Source organism: Aspergillus ochraceoroseus (genome assembly GCF_002846915.1).
Source record: "Aspergillus ochraceoroseus IBT 24754 chromosome Unknown P175scaffold_4, whole genome shotgun sequence".
Taxonomy (NCBI): Eukaryota; Fungi; Ascomycota; class Eurotiomycetes; order Eurotiales; family Aspergillaceae; genus Aspergillus; species Aspergillus ochraceoroseus.
In genome coordinates, this window is record NW_024468479.1 from 1,366,117 (window position 1) to 1,387,953 (window position 21,837).

Here is a 21,837-nt window from a genome sequence, read left to right on the forward strand (position 1 = left end):
GGCGAGGAGATTTTCAGGTGGGAGGATTTGATCTCTTTTTTTTCTAAAAAAAGAGCAACGAAAGAAGGAGAACAGGAAATTATGCAAAAAAAAAAAAATAAATATCAACGATAGGACAGTGTCATATCTAATGGAAGAGTGCGGAGCTCCCTCTGGAAGGAAAAGCAGGGGTAAACAAGGGGAAGGCGTAGGCGTGGTTTAGGAATTGATTAAATCTAAAACGGAGATGGCAAAAAAAAAAAGAAGAAGAAGGAGAAGGAGAAGAAGAAGAAAATGAAATAGTTGGAGTCCGAATTAAAGAAGAAGATGCAAAATGAAGGTGTTGAAGGAAGAAGAAGATGAAGAAGAGAAGAAGATCAGCATCAAGAGTAGCAGAAGCCAGAAGGCCGAAACGGAGAGTTGGCCAGAAGATAACGCGCGGAAGAAGATCGCTGCCGCCCCGCTCGGACCACCCAGACGGTACCGCTATAAGTTACCTAGGTAGGTAGTCTGTGTCGGACAATTAAAATGGCGTTTGCTACACACCACTCAAATCTATACAGGCAATTGATAGTAAAATTTCCTCTGATAGACTGAAAGACAAGCAAGAAAAAATAGGATTACTGGTTACATTCCATACCATCAACACGCGCACAGATCCCAGCAAGTATCCTGTCCTGAATTGGTTTGACGCTCAGTCCGACTCCTTTTTCAATAATTTACAGGCGCATACCCGTACCGCGAGAATATCTCATTCTTTTCTATGTGAAAGTAAATCCAAGAGGAGGAGGAGGAAAAGGAGGAAGAAAAGGTGGGAGAAATTTGCAAAAGAAAGCCATATATCACCAAAAATGAGTCCAACAGACTATAAACAGGAAACAGAAGAGGGAAAGGGGGTTGGCGGGGCGTGGAGAGAGATAAAGAGATCTTGTTCGAGAAAAGGTGATAAAAAAGGTATATAATTTATACTCAATGAGACGAACTACCGTTCCTCTCAATTTTTCAAGACTGATTCTCATCATCCTGCCCAAGCCGCCTATATTGGGAGCCTTGTGAGCGCGAAGGTGATCCCCTGCGTCGATTTACCATGTTGGATATCCAGGAGCCAAAGCCCTCAGAACGATTTCCAGTATCGTGTTGAGAGGGGCGTTTCCCATTATCTCCAGTGTCCATACTAGGAGGATTGATGTCTAAACCAGGAATGGCACTGTCCACACCATGTTGGTCATATTGCCGGCGGATATCAAGCGAAGGTATGGGTGAGCCAGCGCCCATTAAAGAACTCTGCTCTGCTTGGGTAGCCGGGGTTGGCATTGTGGTAGTTGCGTCTCCAAAAAGCAAGTTCATATCCTCCAACCGAACACCACTTGTCTCAGGGTAGAGGAAGTAAACTAGATAGAAGAAATGTGAGAAGCTTGAAATGATACTGGACGGGAGGGAAAATATACTCACCAAGAACAAAACTACATGCACAGAAGAAAGCATGAACCAGATAGAGGCGCCATTTTATCACCGCCTGAAGAATAGGCGTAAGCTCGCCAACCAGCCAATTGAAAGCCCAATTCGTAGCCGTGCTCAGACTTGCGCCCTTTGCACGAATGCTCAGGGGAAGAATTTCAGGAGGATAAAGCCAGGGGATTGGGCCCCACGATGCACCGAAGGCAGCATTGTAGATCATAACGAAAATGACCGTAAGGGTCGGGGTAGCCTTGATGTCGATATAAATGAAATAGGATATACCTGAAAGTGAAAGAATCATGGCCACGGCTCCAGAAAGCAGAATTGGGCGTCTTCCCCAACGGTCCACGAGATACCATGGAGGAACAGTAGAAGCGAGATATGACAAGCCGTTTATTCCAGTCATGAGGATAGCATCCCGACCAGCCCAGCCGGCCGATTCAAACACAAGGGGGGCGTAGTATGAGATAACATTGATGCCGTTCAGCTGTGCTAATGCTTGCGCAGACATGGCGATTAAAACACGTTTGCGGTATCTTTTAAACATGTCGCTATAAGACCGTTCGCCCTCCTGTCGTTGTAAAAGGACGTTCATCTTAATCTCCCTGTACTCCTGCCTAGCTTTATCGTTGTGCAGGTCTCCCTTGCCATAAAGGTTGGCAATGACTACCATACCTTCTTCATCGTAATCATTATCTAATAGCCACCTAAATTTCGAGTGAGTGCTGTTCAATTCACAAGAATTGCATATCTCTGAAGGGCTTCTAAGATGACCATACCTTGGTGATTCGCAGATGATAAGACTTCCCATACCGAGAAGAAGGCCCATGACGCACTGCAGCAGTAAAGGCAATCGCCAAGAGTAGTCACTATCAATATAGCTACAGAAATAATCGACCCAGACACTGGCAGCATAACCAGAGATATTTCCGGTAAACTCAATGCAGGCGAGTTTTCCTCGATTGTGAGGAGGCTAGCAGTCACGGGGTTAGCATGGCCAAGGAATATCAATGAATATAATGCGTAGATGGGTTAAAAAAATACCGAAATTTCAGATTGATAGACGGGAACAATTGTCGACAGTGCTCCGACGCCCAGACCAGCTATGATGCGGCCCACCATCATCATAGGCAACCCTGTCGCAAATGCCTGGAATCCACCTCCTATGAAAAAAACAATAGATCCATAAAGAATAGTCCTCCGGCGGCCAATGAGGTCACCAATTCTTCCAACAAGTAAGGACGAAATGAACGCTCCGACTTCAAGAATTGCAACAACAGTACCGATTTCAGCCCGTGATGGTTGGTTAAAGTATTCTTTGAAGTACCATCCTCTACCATCCAATTAGTAACCGCCAGAGCCAAATACAGTGCAGCCAAAAGCCGGGGTGGGGAGTACGAACGTGATGATACCCGACATGACACCTTGGTCATAGCCGAAAAGAAAAACGCCTAGCGATACGAAAACGCTCGTGAAATATCTATCCCGCATCAGTGGTGACATTCCCAAGGACAGTCTGAATATATGAAGGTGCCTTACAGCAATGGCTTTCCAACCAAGCCATGTGTTTTGGCTCCTTGTCTGTTGCCGGGCGACATGACGACGGCGAGGAAACGCTCCACTCGTGAGATCTTCCTAGGTGGGCAATGTGGTATTTTGATTTTCTCAAGCTCAACGTCGCCGGTAGCAAGCTGGGGCTGGTAACGCACACGCTTCGGCTGCTTTACTCGTGCCCTCGACCCCGCTCGACCAAGACCCTCTCGATCCAAAGAGTTTCTGAGACGGACCTGGAGGGGATCTTCTGCATCAGCGAGTTGTTCTGCTAAGTCTCCAGTTTCAGTCCAGAGAGAGAAGTCCGATCCGACAGAGTGAGCCGAGGAAATGGAAGAGCGACGGCTGCCCTTCTCGCTCGCAGATTCTAACGCCCGCGTGGATGTATTTGGGGACGGAGGTGGGATGGGTCGTAAGGGTATATTGGAGGAAGTACGTGGCGAAGACGTTGTTGAGGGAATATTGGCGGTTGGGCGGGCTGGATTTGGCAGCCCTTGTGTCTCGGGGATCGGGATGGAGATGAGGGTCGGTTGCAAGAAGAGTAGCTGATTAGCATATACAATTCCCGTATCCCGCCGCGTAAAGTTGGGGTCTAAAGGTTCATCAAAGGGGCAGATGAAGCAAGACGCCGTCTGGCAATCTTGTGGTGGTGAAGGGGATGAATCAGAAAGAGAGTTGCTGTTTGGGTGGTAGGAGAGCGAACTGCAATAGGATGCAGGAGGCAAGCCGAGGCGGAGACCAACGGGGCAAGGCGAACCAACAATCTACGAGGATGGCGAACAAGGGGAGAAAGCGGTGATGCTGGTGCGTAGGAATCCGCTCACGAGACAAACAATCGATCAACGATGCAGGATGACGACGGACTTCAAGACTATCCAGCCAAATAGGGATGGTCAGGCGGAATGGCTTAAAAAAAAGGGTCAGGAGCTAATTAGTGGATGGGTGGTAAAAGAAACGAACGAGCGGGTGAACTGATGAGAGAGAAGCTACGAAGACGATATGTGTGGCAGGTGAAAATGATATACAGATTAAAAACGGGATTATCTGTATGTGATTATTGAGAGAACTGGCAGAGCTCAGAGAGGGAGAGAGGGAGAGAGGGAGAACTGCTTTCCGGAGTTGGTAGTTAGTACTAACTACTATAAGTAGTAGTACAGAGCACCGGCTCGTATTACTAGTAGTTATTATTATTACAGAGTATATTATTATTTTAAGGAGATGGCTGAGTACTAGTTAGTAGGAGTCTGGGGAGTAGAAAGTAGAAACAGATAACTATCCTCCGCAACCAGACAATCCGTCATTCATTGTGGGTACCTTTCGAGTACGGAGTACATGATAGGATTACTAGCAGTTCCGTCCCCATAAAAATGATACCAGACTGAGAATACGAATTATTATACCCCAGGGAAGTACCACTCCATTAAATTGTTAATGAAGACTTGACACTAACAGTAAGTATGTAATACCTACCAATGGTTGCCCAATGCTGACTCCCCAAGGGCTATATATGGTTTATGTGTCAATTTCTGTGAGGACTAGGCAATTAATGGTCGTGTACTGTGTAAAACCCCATGTTGGTCATTGATGTCGATCAGTGATAATTAATAAAAATATAGAATACACTAACTAACTGTTACCTATAATAGTCCTTTTTTTCTCCCTCCCTTTCTTAACTAATTTACCTGAGAACGCCTCTTGCATAGCTCTCTCCGCATCATCCTGCCTTCGAAGTTTGGCAGCACTGTATGACATCATTACCACACTAACAGATACCTAGGTAACTAACTAGCCTAGTATATCCAGCCAGCGGGGTCACGGAGAGTATAAACTTGCTCCAAGGCTGATTGATTCTTGAAGAATCCTGAAATTAGAAACCGGATCTTTCAAAATCATCGAAACTTAGCTTCTCTATATATTCACCCTCTAAAAATACAGTCTATGTTTATGCTCTATATAAGAATGGCATAATAATATCTGCCAAAAAAAAAAAGTCCCAGTCGAAGGTTGAAAAGTAACAACAGCGTAAACAACGAGACCTCGCAGGACAACACCAGGGAAAATAACAATGATGATGATGATGATGATAATTTTCCTAGAAGGGAAAAGCATTCAATGTAGCCAATCGACTCCACCAAGGCCTCTCATCTGCATATTTGGGACTCATCCGTATATCCCACCTGACATTCACTGTCATATTGGCACCAGCCCAAACAGGCTACACATCCTTTAGACATAGCCGATCGTGAGACCATCCCGGAGGCAAATATCTCACCAAGTTTTCTCCTTCTGGTTTATCGTATGCGCGGAGAGACTGCCCCTTTACGTGGGGGCTGGTAAGATGCGGCTGTGTCACAAAGTTCAAGGATTCAGGTTAGCCAGCCAGCCATCCAGGGCCAGTGTCTAAGTATAAAGTGGACAGAGTTATCATGACAGCAGAATATCATATCCGTCTTTTTGTATGTAAGTGGCGTCTGCGAGATTAGCATGCCTACGGCGCACTAACTCGAAAATCACAAGCCCAGCACTGGTGCTTGGCACTTGACGAAATGTGTTCCGCAAAAATCCACGGAATAGCCACCTGCCCCAGCCTCCTGCCCGGGCAGCTTTTCTCTTGCATCGCTTGTATGTCTCCTGGTAGGCCAAATAGTATAGCCGCATCATCTGCTTGTTTGAAGGGTTAAGACTCGCGTGATGATCAAGATGTTCCAGTCGAGTAACGTGTATATTTTGTATTATGTTCAGAGGGTGTTGAATGGTTTGCTGGGCAAAGGATGCGGCGATTCCGGCAGCCATTAGAAAACACGGCTCCAAGGCATAGTGGGGTTTTATCAGTGGTACTCCACGGTCACTGGATTGAGATGACTGCAAATTCTCCACGCGGTGAGGCTGCAAGGATCCATAATAGCCTGTAATAAAAGAATAGTACGCTTGAGATTTGACGTACTCGAAGACAGAGAAGAACACGGCGGCACCAAAAGCATCACGTAGGAATGACAGGCTCCAACCTGCAAAAACACCGCGAAGTCCAATCTGGTTCAGTTTATGTCGACCATAGTGCCACATGCTTCGGTAGTGGCCTTCAAGAATGTCATTCGTTCGGAAGCGGACCTGCAGAGCATCTAAAGGCGCAGCAACAACTGACTGTATAGAACCAGCAACTAGTCCCGCGGTGAATGTGTCAATAGGGCTGGCCGGGGGGTATATTCGTCTGACGCCTTGTGAGACCGGTTCGTATAAAGCACCTAGGACCTGGAGATACGAGGTATATAGCACAGCGCCTACCCTATCAAGAAAAAAAAGTTTAGTTCGGCCAACTCCTATCAGAAAGACCCTCAATTAACCTACCCCGCATTGGCCAGAAGAGGAGGCAAGATTTGGTTCGGTATAAATCGCCAACCATATGTACGAACTGCATGTACAAGGAGTCCGGGAGTAGTTGTATGAAAGGACCAGCGGCGGCCATCTGGAGAATGTGGAGAAACAGCTCTAGCAAACGCCTATTAGGAGGAATAATGTATGAATTGCATTAGTCGTCGGAGAGAACCTAGATGATATTACAAATAGAAAAGAGTGCTGGGTCATGTACCATATAACTTTTGGGGACGCACAAAAAAAAATCAGCTCACAGTCTATAGCTAGTACAAGGGGGAAAATATCATACTCAACCCGAGTGCGAAAAAAGGCCTTTACCGGCGCTCGAAAGTAAAAGGCAACCATTTGCGCACTAACAGCGCGAACTCCAGCGGCGGAAGCTCCGGTGGCAGCATTATTCCGCGGATTCCTGCGAGAGGTCTCAGAGTCATGAGTTAATACACGGTCATCTGTCGTTTTTGGCTGGCCAGTAATATGTGATTCAGCAGGTAACATATTTTTATAGACAAGTGATGAATAAATCACCTGGTCTGAAAGCCCGAATGGCTCAATATATCAAAAGAAATCAAGCCAACACCAAAGCGGGCAATGAAAACATGACAGCCAAAGCCTAAGAGGCCATACAAACACTAGACAAGGGAAACACAAGCCAACAAAGTCATTTTGCGATCAAATGAAGGTCAAGCTCATGGATCATGGTGTTCTTTTGGGGATTTTAGGAAGATAAACTGGGTGTAGATCAAAAGATTGAAGCACTTGGGCGTTGAGGTTGCGGAGTTTAGCTTGGTTCCTGAGGATAAAACAGTGCAAACAGACCAAACTTTGAACACTAAAATCTAAATTAGTCCCGATTCCTCAGCAGGAGCCGACGCGCGTTGAAAGGTATTTTCGCGTTTGCCCTTGTCATTGACTTCATTCTCTCTTTATTCAACTTCAAACCCCATATGTGTCATTTTCCCCCTAGAGACTTGAGTGCCCCTTAACCATACCTCTCGTTAGGCAGCGAAGCTCAAACGTACCGAATTCTCTCTCGTATCCAGGGAGCTAGCTGCCTTGCAAGAGAGCTGTTTCTAGCTCCACCTTTGCACCAGTCCCTAGTCGAACATCCGGTGCTCGAAACCTCAATTTCCGCTAAGGTGACAACATGGCTGAAGAAATTGTGATCGATAAGACCACATTCTTTAATCGTTTATCGAGCTTCTGTACGGCATGGAAGACAGACAAACGATCTACTAACCCCGTTTTTGGGGGCGCAGGCTCTATCGTGGTTCTTATGGGAAAGACAGATGAGGCCAACAGTTTCCAAAAATCTAACGCTATACATGTGCGTTCCCTACTTATCTTACGGCACAGGTTCCCGAGCCTATCCTGTTTTCAATGCTAACGAGTTGTAGTTTTGGCTACTCGGGTATGAATTCCCGGCTACCCTCCTAGTTTTCACTCCCGAGGTAGTGTATGTCGTAACAACAGCAAAAAAAGGTTCGTCCGAATTCCAATACAAGACTTAGAGGGCCCTATTTTTCTAACCTGAGGTGGGAAAATGTAGCCAAGCATCTGGAACCTTTGAAGGGTGGAAAAATTCCCGTGGAAATCTTAGTGACAACCAAGGATCCCGAAGAGAAGACCAAAGTGTTTGAAAAATGCATCGGTGTCATCAAAGCTGCAGGAGTGAGTCTTACGCTATCCTCAAATCGTTGGTAATTACCAAGTGACTGCGAGCGCTAACGTCTTGAGTCGGAAATAGCCAAAAGTCGGGATTCTACCGAAAGACACGGCCGCCGGTCCCTTTGCAGAAGACTGGAAGCGCATTTATGGAAATATTTCTGGAGAATTAGAGGAAGTTGATATCGCCCCTGCCTTGTCCACGGCCTGCTTCTCCATCAAGGATACAGACGAACTAGTAGGTTTTCCAGTTGACATTCCACGACGGCAACTAATAGCTTGTAGGTATCCATCCGAAATGCCTCTAGGGCGTGCAGCGGACTGATGTCCGAATATTTTGTCGACGAAATGTCTCGGCTACTCGACGAGGAAAAGCAGATGACACACAAAGCACTTTCAATACGGATCGACGCCAAAATTGATGACGAAAAATTCTTCAACAAGCTAGCGAAACTACCATCTGAATTTGATCCTCGCCAGATTGACTGGGCTTATGGCCCTGTGATCCAGAGTGGTGGGAAGTACGATTTGAAGCTTACTGCCGTTCCTGATGACAAAAATCTCGAGCCGGGAATCATTATCGCAGGTTTCGGAATTCGTTACAAAACCTACAGCTCCATAATCGGACGTACCTATTTAGTGGACCCCAGCAAATCCCAGGAAGCAAACTATGCATTTCTCCTGAACCTTCACGAAACAGTCATTAAGGAAGTTCGCGATGGCACAGCCGCCAAAGAACTTTTCAACAAGGCAATTGGTCTTATCAGAGCTAAAAGACCAGAACTTGAACCTCACTTCACGAAAAACGTCGGCGCTGGTATCGGAATCGAGCTTCGCGATTCAAACATGGTGCTCAATGGAAAGAACAACAGGGTTTTGAAGAGCGGTATGACCTTGTCAATCACAGTTGGACTAGTGGATGTCGAAGAACCAAATGCGAAGGACAAGAAAACCCGCGTCTACTCAATGCTTATCACGGACACTGTCCGTGTCGGAGAACAGGGACCACATGTCTTCACCAAAGATGCAGGTATCGACATGGACTCCGTTTCGTTCTATTTCGGAGATGAAGAAGAGCCCCAGAAGCCCGCCAAAGAGAAGAAAGAGCCCAAGTCCGGTGCGGTTGCAAGCAGAAATGTTACGAGGACAAAACTTCGTGCTGAACGACCGACTCAGGTCAGTGAAGGTGCAGAAGCACGTCGTCGTGAACACCAGAAAGAACTAGCTTCGAAAAAGACTAAAGAAGGTCTTGATCGATTCGCAGGTACCACCGGTGACGATAACGGTGTTACCCAGAAGAAGTTCAAGAAGTTTGAATCGTACAAGCGAGATAACCAATTGCCGGCGAAGGTCAAGGATCTCACTGTTTATGTGGATCACAAAGCCTCTACTGTAATTGTTCCAATCATGGGTCGGCCAGTGCCATTTCACATCAACACCATTAAAAATGCCAGCAAAAGTGACGAAGGAGAGTACGCCTACCTTCGAATCAACTTCCTTTCTCCTGGCCAGGGTGTTGCTAGGAAGGATGACCAGCCTTTCGAAGACCTGTCAGCGCATTTCCTGAGGAATTTGACGCTCAGATCAAAAGACAACTCCCGGTTTGCGCAAGTCGCGCAAGACATCACAGAGCTTAGGAAGAATGCTCTACGACGTGAACAGGAGAAAAAAGAGATGGAAGATGTGGTAGAGCAAGACAAGCTTGTCGAAATTAGAAGTCTGTCACCCAATCCAGAATCAATCATGAGCGAAAGCTAACAAGAGACCAGATCGTCGCCCTGTGAAGCTACCTGACGTTTATCTTCGGCCTCCTCTAGATGGAAAACGAGTTCCGGGTGAAGTTGAAATCCACCAGAATGGTCTTCGCTATATGTCACATTTACGTAACGAACATGTGGATGTCCTCTTCAGCAATGTCAAGCACTTGTTCTTCCAGCCTTGTGCGCACGAACTGATCGTTATTATACACGTCCACCTGAAAACACCCATTATGATCGGTAAAAGGAAGACCAGAGATGTCCAGTTTTATAGGGAAGCTACTGAGATGCAGTTTGACGAAACCGGAAACCGCAGACGCAAGCACCGTTATGGAGATGAGGAGGAGTTCGAGGCTGAGCAAGAGGAGAGGCGTCGCAGGGCAGCCTTAGACCGCGAATTCAAAGCATTCGCGGAGAAGATAGCGGATGCCGGAAAGGATGAAAGTGTAGATGTCGACATTCCGTTCAGAGAGATTGGCTTTACCGGTGTCCCGAATCGCTCCAGTGTCCTCATTCAACCAGCCACAGATGCGCTCGTTCAGTTGACTGAGCCTCCCTTCCTTGTTCTCAGTCTGAACGAAATTGAGATTGCACATCTTGAGAGAGTACAGGTAAGCTGCAGATACTATGTGTTTTATATATATACCGCGGCCTGTTCTTCTAACATTGAAATAGTTCGGGCTCAAAAACTTTGACCTTGTTTTCGTGTTCAAGGACTTCCACCGGCCCCCTGTGCATGTTAACACTATCCCTGTGGAAGCCTTGGAAGGTGTTAAAGACTGGCTCGACTCTGTTGATATTGCATTCACAGAGGGACCACTGAATCTGAACTGGACAACCATCATGAAAACCGTCGTTAGCGACCCGTACGGCTTTTTTGCCGATGGTGGTTGGTCATTCCTGGCAGCCGAATCAGACTCCGAGGATGGCTCGGAAGAAGAGGAGGAGTCCGCATTCGAGCTTTCTGAATCAGAGCTTGCTGCGGCGGATGAGAGCTCTGAGGACAGCGAATTCGATGACGATGCTAGCGCTGATGCCAGTGAGGACTTCAGCGAGGACGAGGAAAGCGGGGAAGACTGGGATGAGCTGGAGAGAAAGGCAAAGAAGAAGGACAAGGAGAGTGGCCTGGACGACGATGATAGGGGTAAAAAGCGAAAGCGGTAATATCTCTACGCGGTCTGCTTGCATGATTTCAAATATCATTTTGCTACATTTTGTATTTTTACCTTATTTGATAATCTAACGATCCAATGTTGTTGTTTCGCTGACCGAAATATGATTCAAGAAAGTATCTTGGAAATTTTTTTTTTCCCTCCTTCACCGTCTAGTAATTGTAATTGGAAGTTACATTCAGCGCTTAAAAGGCTACTAGCAGAAATTTTGAAAGCCACACATGATGATATACATAAAAATTGAGAATATCTCGGCTATCATGAAAGAGATATTGAACTACTAAACTCAATTCAGATAAGGTTTGCAAAGTGCACAGGACTGTGTATACAGCATAGGACCATACCAATGAAAGAGTGACAATAATCAACAGTAAATTAATAAACAATAGATAGAGAGAGTTATTTCATATCTTTCGTCCCATCATTGCAACAACAAAACAAACATAACCACCACGAACTAAGTAAGTAGATAGAAGACGAAGCCTAGCTTCGCATTATGTGCATATCAAACAAAACCCTCACTTGAAACAAACCCCAGACAGAATCTAAAACGAAATAAAGCCAAAGCAAAGATCAAATTTATTTTCCACTTCTCATCGAAAACCACATGCTACGCATCCTCTTGATTTGAGCCGGGGTAAAATTCTCATAACACTCATCAGATGAATAATCCATGAAATTGTGGATAGGGTCAACACCTGGCCTGTCAGGACAAGAGTCCTTCTGCGAGGGACATCCATCTGTCGGAACTCCCTCCTGCGGCGTATCGGAAATATAATCGCCCTCGTTATCGGGGGAGCAGGACTCCCCTTCAAACGTGTGGAGGAGTCCATTCCAGTGTCCGATTTCGTGGATGGCAGTGCCGCCTCGGTTATAGTGGTCCAGATTGCCTCCCGGCATGGTCTGAGAGAGCACATTGCATCCATCCTTGACGTAGCTAGAACGAGGGCTGGTTTTGTTGATATTAGCGTCCGGTAGGGTGCAGAAACCCAGAACGCTAGAAGCTAGCTGCTGGGTGATGTCGGCTTCACGACTTCCAGCGCTCGGGGAAGCCTTGAGATCGGACTGGAAATAGATATTGAGGGTTCGGTAGCTTCCCTTGCGAAGAGCATTCTTCATGCCCATTTCGTCCTCATTGCGCGCCCACGCGTCATTGATTTGTTGGGTTACTCCCTGGAGGCTATAGGAAATGGTAGCGTTCTGATATGCATTTTGGATGTATGATAGCTTGATTGTGTCAGTCAGATGAGCATGAAAATTGGAACAGGATAAATTAGATGAAAAGACATGAATTTAATTCAATACTAACCTGGGCAGATATCATCTCATCCGATACTTGGCCCGCGTTCGCTTCAGTGCTCACGATATGAAACCAGGTTTCTATTTCGATTGGCGTTACGGCTTCTCGGCTCTCGGGGTTGAGTGTAGGATCATGCTGTGATTCTAGAGCGTTCAATCTCCTAAATTCCGTCTTCAAGGACTCATTAGGGGGGGCGGTCGCGCAGAACCCTCGTGTCCACTGGGAAATAGCGAGGCAGTTGAGCGGAAGACTGGTTATAGCCAAGATCAAGTAGATCTGGAGGTGCTCAAACCGTACCATGTTGTTATTAACAGCCACACTGTCTGTATGTCAAGTCCCGCCTTCCCCCCGGGAGAGCTTGGCCCGAGAATTAAAAGAGAGGGAATTGTTGCAAAGAGTTACGCGGAGAGTTATGCAGCCCATGCCAAAAAGTGCGGAATCGAGGATTTTCGGGTATCAGGCCGGAATGAGCCAGCAAGGGGTGCGAATGTTTTAAAAGGCAACTCGGTTCTTGTTAAAACCCAAAGCCGGAGACAGCCTAGCACCAAGCAGGGAAATAATGGGATGCGAAGGGTAATTATTCGTTTCAATTGATCACTATGCAGGAAAGATCCACCTATAGACGCCTCGAACGGTTGACGTGAAAATTTCAAGCGACGTAAAATCATCCCTAACAAGGGGCGTACTTAAAAGCCATTCAATAATATACAATACCAGAAAAGAGAGAATGGGGGGGGGGGGAATAGTAAAAGAAAGCTGAAGAAAACGCTCTAGGAAAAACAAATGTCTTAGTGGGCATGTGCTCCAAATCTGTCATCCCGCCCAGTTGCAGTTGCAGTGCTTTCTTGTTCATTATTCCACGTCAAATACGTGTGATCACCAAGTTTACTAGGCAGGGTCAGTCTTGTTATCAAAATTTTAGCCCAGAAATCTTACCGTGGTCGAACTAAGTGCGCAATTGTGAATAGTGCTCCAAGCAAAACACAGATACCTCCAACAACGACATAGGCGATTCCCATAAAGGGGTTTTGACCTCCAATTACAGTACGAGTGGATATTAAGATCGATTTTGTTCCACCATATTCAGTAACCGGGAAGGCTAATAAATGGTGAGCATGAAGGAATCATAGTCCTCGCTGTGGTCCTGAACTTACGGTCTTCAATGTCCAATTGATAAATGCCGGCCGCCATCTTTTGAGTATCATTTCGGCGAGAGAGTTTGCTGAAGTTGGGCAACGCAGCAGTTCTCATCCAAACCATAAACTCTTCATTTTCATGGAGATTTGGAATTCCATTCTCGTATTTGTCTGGGTAACGTTTCTCCCAATTCGGAGGCGGCACAACCTGCCCTGGTTTGTATGAGGTGTTTTGTATGAGTTCCTTGTCGCTATCCCAAGCGATTCCCTTGTTGGTCATGAAGTATATCTGAGAGGTCTCCGTGTTTGGGTCATTCAGGTACACGGGGCTATTAATAGTATCATTGAACATAGAATTTGCGATGAGGCCACAGGGATAATATGCTTTTCCACTTGGGTCAAGTCTAAGGGGGTCGCATGAGCCTCCATTGATCGTGCTGTTATCGACCGCTTTGCCCTTCAACTGGTCTAGATCAAGAGACTTCACGTATCTGCGATGATTTTGGTAGAAATTGGTGAGTCGATAATACATAAAAACTGGTGGTCCGATGGAGTCTGGAACATCGAAAATCAGTCGGCAGACTTCGGTTCCACTCGCATTGGTACGCTGCCAGGTCGGGGGCTGGCGGACGGAGGATCTGAAGGAATATTTGACATTGTCATTAGGAATCGAAACTTCATTCGTTACATCCTTGCAGTCCGAGTAGTCTATAACGAGTTCTTGGACCTAGCCAGCAGAGCGCAAGTGTGTTAGGGTCGCAATTTCGCAGCCAGTCAAGGTTGAAACGTACTTGTGCGCTTGCCCATAATAGTACGCCTCCGAGAGGAGCAAATATGATTCCAACGATAAAAAATAGGGGTAAGACACTCCTGGGGGTCAGAATCGGTCTATAAACACTGTCAGTTCACGAACACAGTCGAGCAATCGCGCTCGAATTCCACGTGGGATCTCCTCACTGCCAGGCCTTTAAGCGCTGTTGCCGAAACGCAGTATCTACAACCCTTATAAGCTATTAATTAAACAGAGCTGGTCTGAGAAATCTCTCACTTGCTGGCCTTCGAGTCTTTGGCTTCTTGTCAACGTCAGCATCTCCCCTCTGCCCTTGCTCGTCAAAGGGCTCCATATTGCTCGCTTGTGTTTGAGACATAACTGTTCAGAGCTCCCCTTTCCATAAACGTTGCGGAAATTTTATGGGAGATGATCAACGAAAGAATTGGAGAAGTTGTAAGTCGTGGTTCAACCCCGTCGGTTTGGTGGTGGCGCGGATACCAACGGCTGCGTAGTTGGCGGGCTTCGCCTCCCAGGCTTTCCCGCGCGAGTTATTATTATTAACTAGTTATCATCATCATCACTAATATTAATTCTTACCAGCTCCACAACCCCTTCGCTACTTTATTGTAGTACAAGTGTCTCGAGCTTACTGCCGAGTAAGCAGGAACGAAATCCAGCTGGGATTCTTTACCAACATTGTTGTTATATATATAGAATGCTACATACATTAGGACGGACGGGGTGCTATTATCTTGTCTTGTGTCCTGGTAGTGATGCTACGGGACTTTACAGCATCTGTTTTCACATGCGATGTCTTGTTATGCACTCTGTACTTCTATAGCAATACAAGGTTAATTGGTATGACACTGTAGGACGGGCCTGGCTGTTTCTGTCCCGCAACCCCAAATTACTTTGAAATTTGAATCAATAAGAACTTAAGAAGAGCCAAGTGCCCCCCTTTCCTCCCCACAACTCTCAAGTTATCTCCTCAACTCATCTTATGGTTTACTCAGCCCAATTAAGATCAGCAATTTATCAATTTATGAACCTCGAAATATGTTGAGCAAGCCAGTCCAAATTCGAAAGCTAGGGATAGCAAAACCATCATGACATGCTGCAAGCCAATGTTGCACAAGCTCAAGCTGAGTACACTCTATTCATCCACAAGCAAAATCAAAAGCAAGCCAGAATTGCGCTATAGTGGCCACAGTCCATGAAAACCCAAACGCCGGTTGCAAAAAGAGGGAATAATCATGGGTAGAAAAAAAATAAAAAATAAAAAGGATCCTCGGGTCGAATCCGTCCAATTCGCCTTTCCCTACATGAAGCCAGCCATGCTAGACAAGAAGCAGTACAACCAGGAACAAACAACCAATCCTAATATGCCATAATGCAAAAGAAGAAAGGAATTTAAAACACGGTGATGGGGAAATTGGTGCTGAAAGTCAAATCGCTAATTGATCGAGCAGAGAGAATTAAGAAAAGGGCAGAGACGGGTGTGGAGAGGAGTGGGGCATAAGATAATCAAGGCCCAGAGGAACGCAACTTAGATTATCACTTGAGGTACTCGCGAAAGTGTTCAGGCTTGAACAAGCCGACACGCTCGTAAGCTGTCCAGAGTTTGCTTGCTTTGTTCACATCGATTTTGCAGGCCTGCTGGGCATCCGTCTTGCGGAATTCTTTGCCAACGTTCAAGGCTTTAACACGTGCCTCAAAAATGCGGCGCTTGCTGCATAGATAGGTCGCACAAGAAAGCCTCAGTGTAGCTGCTAGATTGAGCTCGGCAGAGCTAAGCAGGTGTTTGTCTGGATCATTACTAAGGTCTAGCATCTGACCTTTCCAATCTGCCTTTAGTGCTTTGGCATTACCACCAAGAGTCTCTAGTGATGGCGAGTAATCCTTAATGGAGTTAAAATCAGTGTCATCCCTATTGGTGCCTATGGCACGAGGTGGCCTGGAATTCGGTGTGTGAATGTCAAACGAATCCAGAGGCTTTTGCTTTGGGGTGGACTTTGGTGTGCGCTTCGTTCTGGGGATCCGCTGCATACGGGGTTGAGCAGGAACCACCCTTTTCGTCGGCGCTGGTGCAATTTTTTTCAGTTTCCCATCTAAACTCTGGGGGCGTCGTCGATTCATCATTAGCAACTGACGCTCCAGTGTTTCCCTTTCTTCCCTAGCCCAGGCGACCGGGTTGCGATTATATTGGGCTGATACGATCGGCACACACGAAAGAGCCAAAAGATATTCATCGCGTGTGGGTTTATTGACTTTATGTTCAAACCTCGCCATGTGGGAATTAATATGCTGTTCAACTAAGGCCTCTGCGGAGGATGGAAGCATGGGGCCAAATAATGGCTCATCAGTGGCGATATCAGGAATAGATTCATGCCGTGGAAAAAGGACAGGATCTCTCGAGGATCCATTGAGGCCATCGCCGTCGTGCTGGTCCGAGACGATTGACTTCCTTTTCTTGTTCCCCGTATACGGAGTAACAGGTGGCGATGGCAGATCCATTTCTGACTGTGTTCGCTTTCTGTCAACAGAAATAGGAGCGAGTTTCATTTCATTGTTAAAAGATGGATCCTGCGACATCTTGTAAGGAGAAAATGTAGGATTAAAGGATTCGAAAGGTTTAGACTCTGGGGGGGACATGAGGCTGGATACTGAGGGTAAGCGACTCATATTGGATTTGTCACTTGATACCAAAAGTGAGGCTGCGGGATTGAACGAGGTCATTTCAGTCTGAAGTAACTCCAGAGCGTACACGTTGTGCTAGCCCGGGGGGGGGGGGGGTGGAAACAGGGAAGAGAGGTATCCAGTCAAGAATCACGACCAAGGCGGTATTCTGGAGGATAATAGATCACTTGTAATAGATGAGGGGAGATGGATAAGAATAAGAATGGCGATGGGATGATGTTTATAGAACTCAATGGAAAGGGATTTGGCAATATTGCCCAAACACACGTGAAAGTGATTTGTCAGGGTTGCCGCCTCTTTGTCCAGTCAGTGGCAACAGGCAGCAACTGGAAGGAGGATGTATGAATATGACCTTAGGTAGTAACTAATGGGAGGGGAGTCTCGGCGATAAGAGGGAAGAACCAAATTATAAGCACCTTGACTGGGGACCACCAGCCTGGATAATAATTATCCAAGGGAAAAGTGAATCAAGGCGCCCCTGGAAAGGCGCAGGCAGGCTGAGATGGAGAGCTATGAGTCAATGCGTTGCTGATTGACGGATGGGGCTGAGGTTGAAATGTTATGTGCACTTATTTATTATTATTCGATGGAGGGATGAGATTGTTCACGAGACTGCGGGGTTGGCGCGTGGCTGTAAGTTGTTGTAGAGGGTACCACCACCACCACCACCAGTATACCATGCCAGTTTTCCTTCACACGATATCTACCCAATTGCAGATCGCTAGAGGATGGGATGAAATTTTATAATCGGATGACCTACTGGAGAAGAAGTGTTCAGGGTTGGTTTTTGTTGTTGTTTTAAATTTATTGGTTCTATCTTGAAGGGGGGGGAAGGGAGAATGGAGAGACCGAGAGCAAGAGAGGGGGAAGGAAAATCCCGCTTTGGGTTTTTATCATTACTTCAACTTAGTTAACTATCTAACACGAGGAAATGACCAGGCTTGATAAAATAAGGGAGGTGGTGGACGATCTCCCACATGACGACAATAGTTGTCACGGGAAGGGGGCGGGGATACTCTAAGGACTGTCGACCTAATAATAATTATAGAAAACCACGAATAGGTGGATTAGTTCCATCTGGTGGCCACCAATAGCCACAGTCGATTGAGGCGTCTCACGAATGGTTGGGCTGAAACCCATGGATAAGAGTCAGATCATCTGCGGTTCAAAGGGAGGAAGGGGGGAAAAGGAGACAAGGAAAGTGAGAGTCCAGAGGGAGTTAAGCGGACGGACTTCGGATGGCTTAAAGTTACATCATTCTGTCAGCGAAATGAATCATCTGGAGATACTCAACTTATGGAATATGTCCATTGCCCATTCATCTTGTCTTTTGAGCCCCACCACAAGCGCCGCATGTCGGAGTTTTGTCCTACAGAGTACAGAGGACTTGGTAGGTTTTTGGTGGTCAGACCTTGTATTCTTGTGTGGTCATTCCACGTAGAATCTTCTTCGACAAGGTTGTTATTTCCAAATCATCAATTCAATTCATCCATCCAGGCACCCAACCAAGTCAATTCCTCCAATTAGTCAATGCCCAAACCATCATCGTTTCTTATGGTCTGGAATTTTGGCAGATATCTTGCTACCTAACTCTCCAAGTACTATGTACCTACTACGTAGGTACCAACTCCCCTCCCCCCAAATATCGGCATCCCATTACAGTTGATTCGATAATTGGAGGAGTCATGTCACTTAGTTAGGTACCTTCCCACTCTGACTCATAATTGCTTGGTTAACTACTACTCATTCAAAATAATGCCAAACTAAGTAACCCTACTCGGGACATTCACCCAAGGCGATGCCAGGCTAAATCCAAGATCAAATTTAGTTACCTCGGGACATTCCAGGTTACCATGATAGTAATGACGACCTCCATCGTAATTACCATTACTTCTCATTCATCTTTCTTACCTGCATGGGTCTATTTCTGCCACGCGATGACGATCAGCCCGATATTCTGAGCCTCGCCCCAATCCAGAAGATAGCCTAGGCTCCAAGGCATGTCAGGCACGCCTAGTAGATAGTTCCTGTTTCGCTGCATAATTGATAGCAGAACAATCGAGAAAGTACAATCGACCTTTTTTTTTTTTGGTTCAGTCCAAGGAGCTCCATCAGGGACTAACTATATCTCAGGACAAGATTACTGTAAACATCGGTGTGACCTGCAAAAATTCTTGACTCGTCCCTAAACAATTCTCCATTATTGGATCCGGGGTGTGCGAGTAGCTCACAAATTGGATTTTCAGGAATCCATCAAAGAAAATGAATTGCTACTCTCGGAGAGTCGCATTCCGGCAGAGGCCGGGGATCTGGCATTTCGCAGAAACTGGATGGTTGAGGCAAAGCGTTGCTGGTTGAATGAATGTCTGCGAAGCATGTCAGGAGAACTATTCAAATTGACCAGGTTGACCTGTGCTTATTAACACAAACGAGGAGAAGGCAGATACTATACGTCGTATACGAGATCCGGATACGGCGTGATATAGGTATCTCCCTCGGAGCAAGGTGGTGGCACCGATAGGGGTTTCCTATGGAATAATATTCCTACCCCAAAGCCAACGTCGTAGGCCGTCCAAAATTACAGGCAACTATGGAATTCGATTGTTTAGGGTAGGGAAAATATGGCCAAAGGAATAAAGCCGATACATTTTATTTCAAATTATTGGTACATAATCTTTGAAACCCAGATAACCAGTATAAATCGATAATCGAAACTGAGGGCTGCGAAAAGTCTTCAGTGTTTGCTCCGTTTCTCTGGTTTGAGTTTCTTCCGGCTCTCGTGCGCAATCATATCGGACAGGTCTTCCTGAAATTCCCAATTGGGATTCATCTCCTGTTGTCGCTGAGACTCATAGAGTCTTCGGATATTGTCCTTGCTAATTCCATCACTACCCTGAAGTTCATCTGGGTCCATTGATACATCAACATCACCCGGCGTTTTACGCTTCCGGTTTTGGTCGTCGACTCCGAGTACCGGTAAGTTACCTGATGATCCATTCAAGTCGTATACTCTGTCTCCTCCAAAGAACCCCTGCACCTGCGCCTGTCGTTCTGGTATAACCTGGAAGGCGCTTCTGTGGCCCACAGACTCCTCGGTCTGGGTTCCACGATAATGCTTCCGCACATCAAACTCCCCGGAGACATTTTCTATGCCAGCAAATTCTGACGGAACAGCTGATACCAGGCCACTTGGAGTTTCCAATCCACTTGGAGTTTGTAATCCCGTGTCAATATCCTCCTCATCAATTTCTTCCTCCTCTTCCTCACTTTCCTCGTCAGATACTTCTGGTGCCTGTAATTCTCCCCAGAGATCTTTTTCCACGGGCTCGCCTTGTTGCACACTTTGCTGGGGTTGCAAAACGCCAAATATATCTCCACCATAGAGAGGTCTGTTATGCTCATCAACGGGAGGCTTTCCGTATCCGCCTGGGTGATACCCCCACATGGCACCAGGGGGTGGGGGGGCATTAAGACCTGGAATTTTCAAAGCTGGGTATGAAGGAGGCGGCCCATATCGTTGTTGGTTAATTAACCATGGAGGCGGGGCACCGGGAGGCATGTTGAGGGCCTCTTTCAGTTCCGGGCTAAGCTCTCCGGGTCGCAAGTGTCGAAGATTTGTTTCATACTCTTTTCCCTCATAATAAACCTCGCCATATCGCGTGAGTTCCGGTTTAGTCTGGAACCGAAAGAAAGCCTCGTACAGCTTTTGGTAGTCAATGTCCAGCCTTCCCATTTTTGGCTGTACTCTTTCCCTTTGCTTCTGCTTCAGCGACGCTTGTTCTTGTTTTTCCAGAGCAGCGTCACGCATTTCGGTTATTCCAGTTTCTTGTATGAACTTTGGCAGAGAAAATGGCGCTTTCTCGATTCCTCTCTTTGACGAAAGGTATTCTCGCTTTAATGACCAGTGAGAAGGCACCGGGACAACATTTCGATAGGCTTTTATGTGAACGAGAAGTCGTGCATCAGGTGCGGAAGTATCTGTCCAATCCACTAGCTCTGGTTTTCGAACCATCGCTTTGAGCTCTGCAACTGAGAGCTTATTCAGTTCTTTGCGCTTCCTTTTCGACAATGTGAATACTTTATCCTCCTCTTCTTCAGGTATTTCAGCGTCATCATCAAAGTAGACTTCGGGTTTTTGAGTTTCAATTGCTGGTGTCTTGACTTCTTCAGACTCATCGAATTTGCTAGCGATATCCTTGTACATTTTCCATAGGGGATCATCGAGGTCTAGGGAGATAATGGAATGAGAATCGGTAAGGTCGGTCCCAGGTTGCGCTGATATCGTTGCATTAGATTTAGTATCTGGGGACCCCAGCGTTGTATCAGAGCCCTTCGAAAGAAACGCGTCAGATTTATCAAATTACGACCAGGGAAAGTAATAGGGTGTCATACCTGGGACTTGAGGGCCTTTCGCCGTGCCCTCCTCAATTGATTCTTGCTCTGTTTCATTGTCAAAGTTTCAAAAACCAGACAAAGGTACGACGCGATGGGAAAGTGTAGCCTTAGTATTTCTTCTTGCCGTGCTGGGGATATCGGTGTAATTATATTATAGTATCCGAGGCTTCTGGGGATATAGCAGGCAATTTGGGGGGGAACTTAAGTTCTGGTAGCACGCGAAAGGGATCAAAAATGTAGAAGCACCTTTATCCGTACAGAGCACAGCTTTGCAGCAAATTACGGTTGGTCACGTGACATTTCGGGGAATATGTCCGCGGTTTTTTCATGGTCCTTTTTGACTATGTATTGCAGATATTGCACTCCATTCAGGTACGGAATCCAGATAGTTGAGCTGATCATATCACCTGGCACCAACGTTTGGTGTTCCTCCATGGTTGGTTCACTGCTTACCCTAGCATCTGCACTGTACTTGTTTGAGAATATCATTATATTGGACTTTGGATACTACTAAGTTTGTAAAATTACTAATTTTGGAAGCCATTTCCAGTGATTCTGGTCCCATCTTTTATTTTCCTATACTAGT

The 21,837-nt window shown here is 46.2% G+C and overlaps 7 protein-coding genes across 7 annotated transcripts; 1 reads left to right on the forward strand and 6 right to left on the reverse strand.

The window, feature by feature from the left end:
* Positions 1-981: 981 nt before the first annotated feature.
* P175DRAFT_0509449 (putative MFS monosaccharide transporter) lies at positions 982-4,322 on the reverse strand (the record flags this gene model as incomplete). The annotated part of the gene is made up of 8 exons (XM_040898427.1): positions 982-1,370; positions 1,432-2,144; positions 2,217-2,410; positions 2,482-2,770; positions 2,840-2,917; positions 2,977-3,466; positions 4,126-4,127; positions 4,303-4,322. The coding sequence occupies 8 exons, from the start codon at positions 4,320-4,322 to the stop codon at positions 982-984; spliced, it is 2,175 nt and encodes a 724-aa protein (XP_040752335.1).
* Positions 4,323-5,412: 1,090 nt separating this feature from the next.
* Positions 5,413-6,855, reverse strand: P175DRAFT_0509450 (putative mitochondrial carrier protein; the record flags this gene model as incomplete). Its single annotated transcript, XM_040898428.1, has 3 exons — positions 5,413-6,271; positions 6,334-6,485; positions 6,655-6,855. 3 exons carry the CDS (start codon positions 6,853-6,855, stop codon positions 5,413-5,415), a joined length of 1,212 nt encoding a protein of 403 aa, XP_040752336.1.
* Positions 6,856-7,241: 386 nt separating this feature from the next.
* spt16 (chromatin-remodeling protein SPT16) lies at positions 7,242-11,074 on the forward strand. The gene is made up of 7 exons (XM_040899335.1): positions 7,242-7,684; positions 7,755-7,839; positions 7,907-8,028; positions 8,105-8,260; positions 8,308-9,739; positions 9,792-10,390; positions 10,455-11,074. The coding sequence occupies exons 1-7, from the start codon at positions 7,505-7,507 to the stop codon at positions 10,941-10,943; spliced, it is 3,063 nt and encodes a 1,020-aa protein (XP_040752337.1). The 5' UTR covers positions 7,242-7,504; the 3' UTR covers positions 10,944-11,074.
* A 456-nt stretch (positions 11,075-11,530) lies between these two features.
* P175DRAFT_0509452 (zinc metalloprotease) lies at positions 11,531-12,551 on the reverse strand (the record flags this gene model as incomplete). Its single annotated transcript, XM_040898429.1, has 2 exons — positions 11,531-12,178; positions 12,261-12,551. 2 exons carry the CDS (start codon positions 12,549-12,551, stop codon positions 11,531-11,533), a joined length of 939 nt encoding a protein of 312 aa, XP_040752338.1.
* Positions 12,552-13,039: 488 nt separating this feature from the next.
* Positions 13,040-14,535, reverse strand: P175DRAFT_0437557 (CDC50/LEM3 family protein; the record flags this gene model as incomplete). Its single annotated transcript, XM_040893855.1, has 6 exons — positions 13,040-13,139; positions 13,188-13,350; positions 13,406-14,114; positions 14,179-14,275; positions 14,345-14,381; positions 14,436-14,535. The coding sequence occupies 6 exons, from the start codon at positions 14,533-14,535 to the stop codon at positions 13,040-13,042; spliced, it is 1,206 nt and encodes a 401-aa protein (XP_040752339.1).
* Positions 14,536-15,713: 1,178 nt separating this feature from the next.
* Positions 15,714-16,841, reverse strand: P175DRAFT_0532313 (SWIRM domain-containing protein; the record flags this gene model as incomplete). The annotated part of the gene is made up of 1 exon (XM_040899954.1): positions 15,714-16,841. One exon carries the CDS (start codon positions 16,839-16,841, stop codon positions 15,714-15,716), a length of 1,128 nt encoding a protein of 375 aa, XP_040752340.1.
* Positions 16,842-19,471: 2,630 nt separating this feature from the next.
* Positions 19,472-21,474, reverse strand: P175DRAFT_0516557 (U2 snRNP complex subunit CUS1). Its single transcript, XM_040898914.1, has 2 exons — positions 21,249-21,474; positions 19,472-21,186 (listed from the first exon to the last, which is right to left on the reverse strand). Exons 1-2 carry the CDS (start codon positions 21,303-21,305, stop codon positions 19,591-19,593), a joined length of 1,653 nt encoding a protein of 550 aa, XP_040752341.1. The 5' UTR covers positions 21,306-21,474; the 3' UTR covers positions 19,472-19,590.
* Between the last annotated feature and the right edge of the window lie 363 nt (positions 21,475-21,837).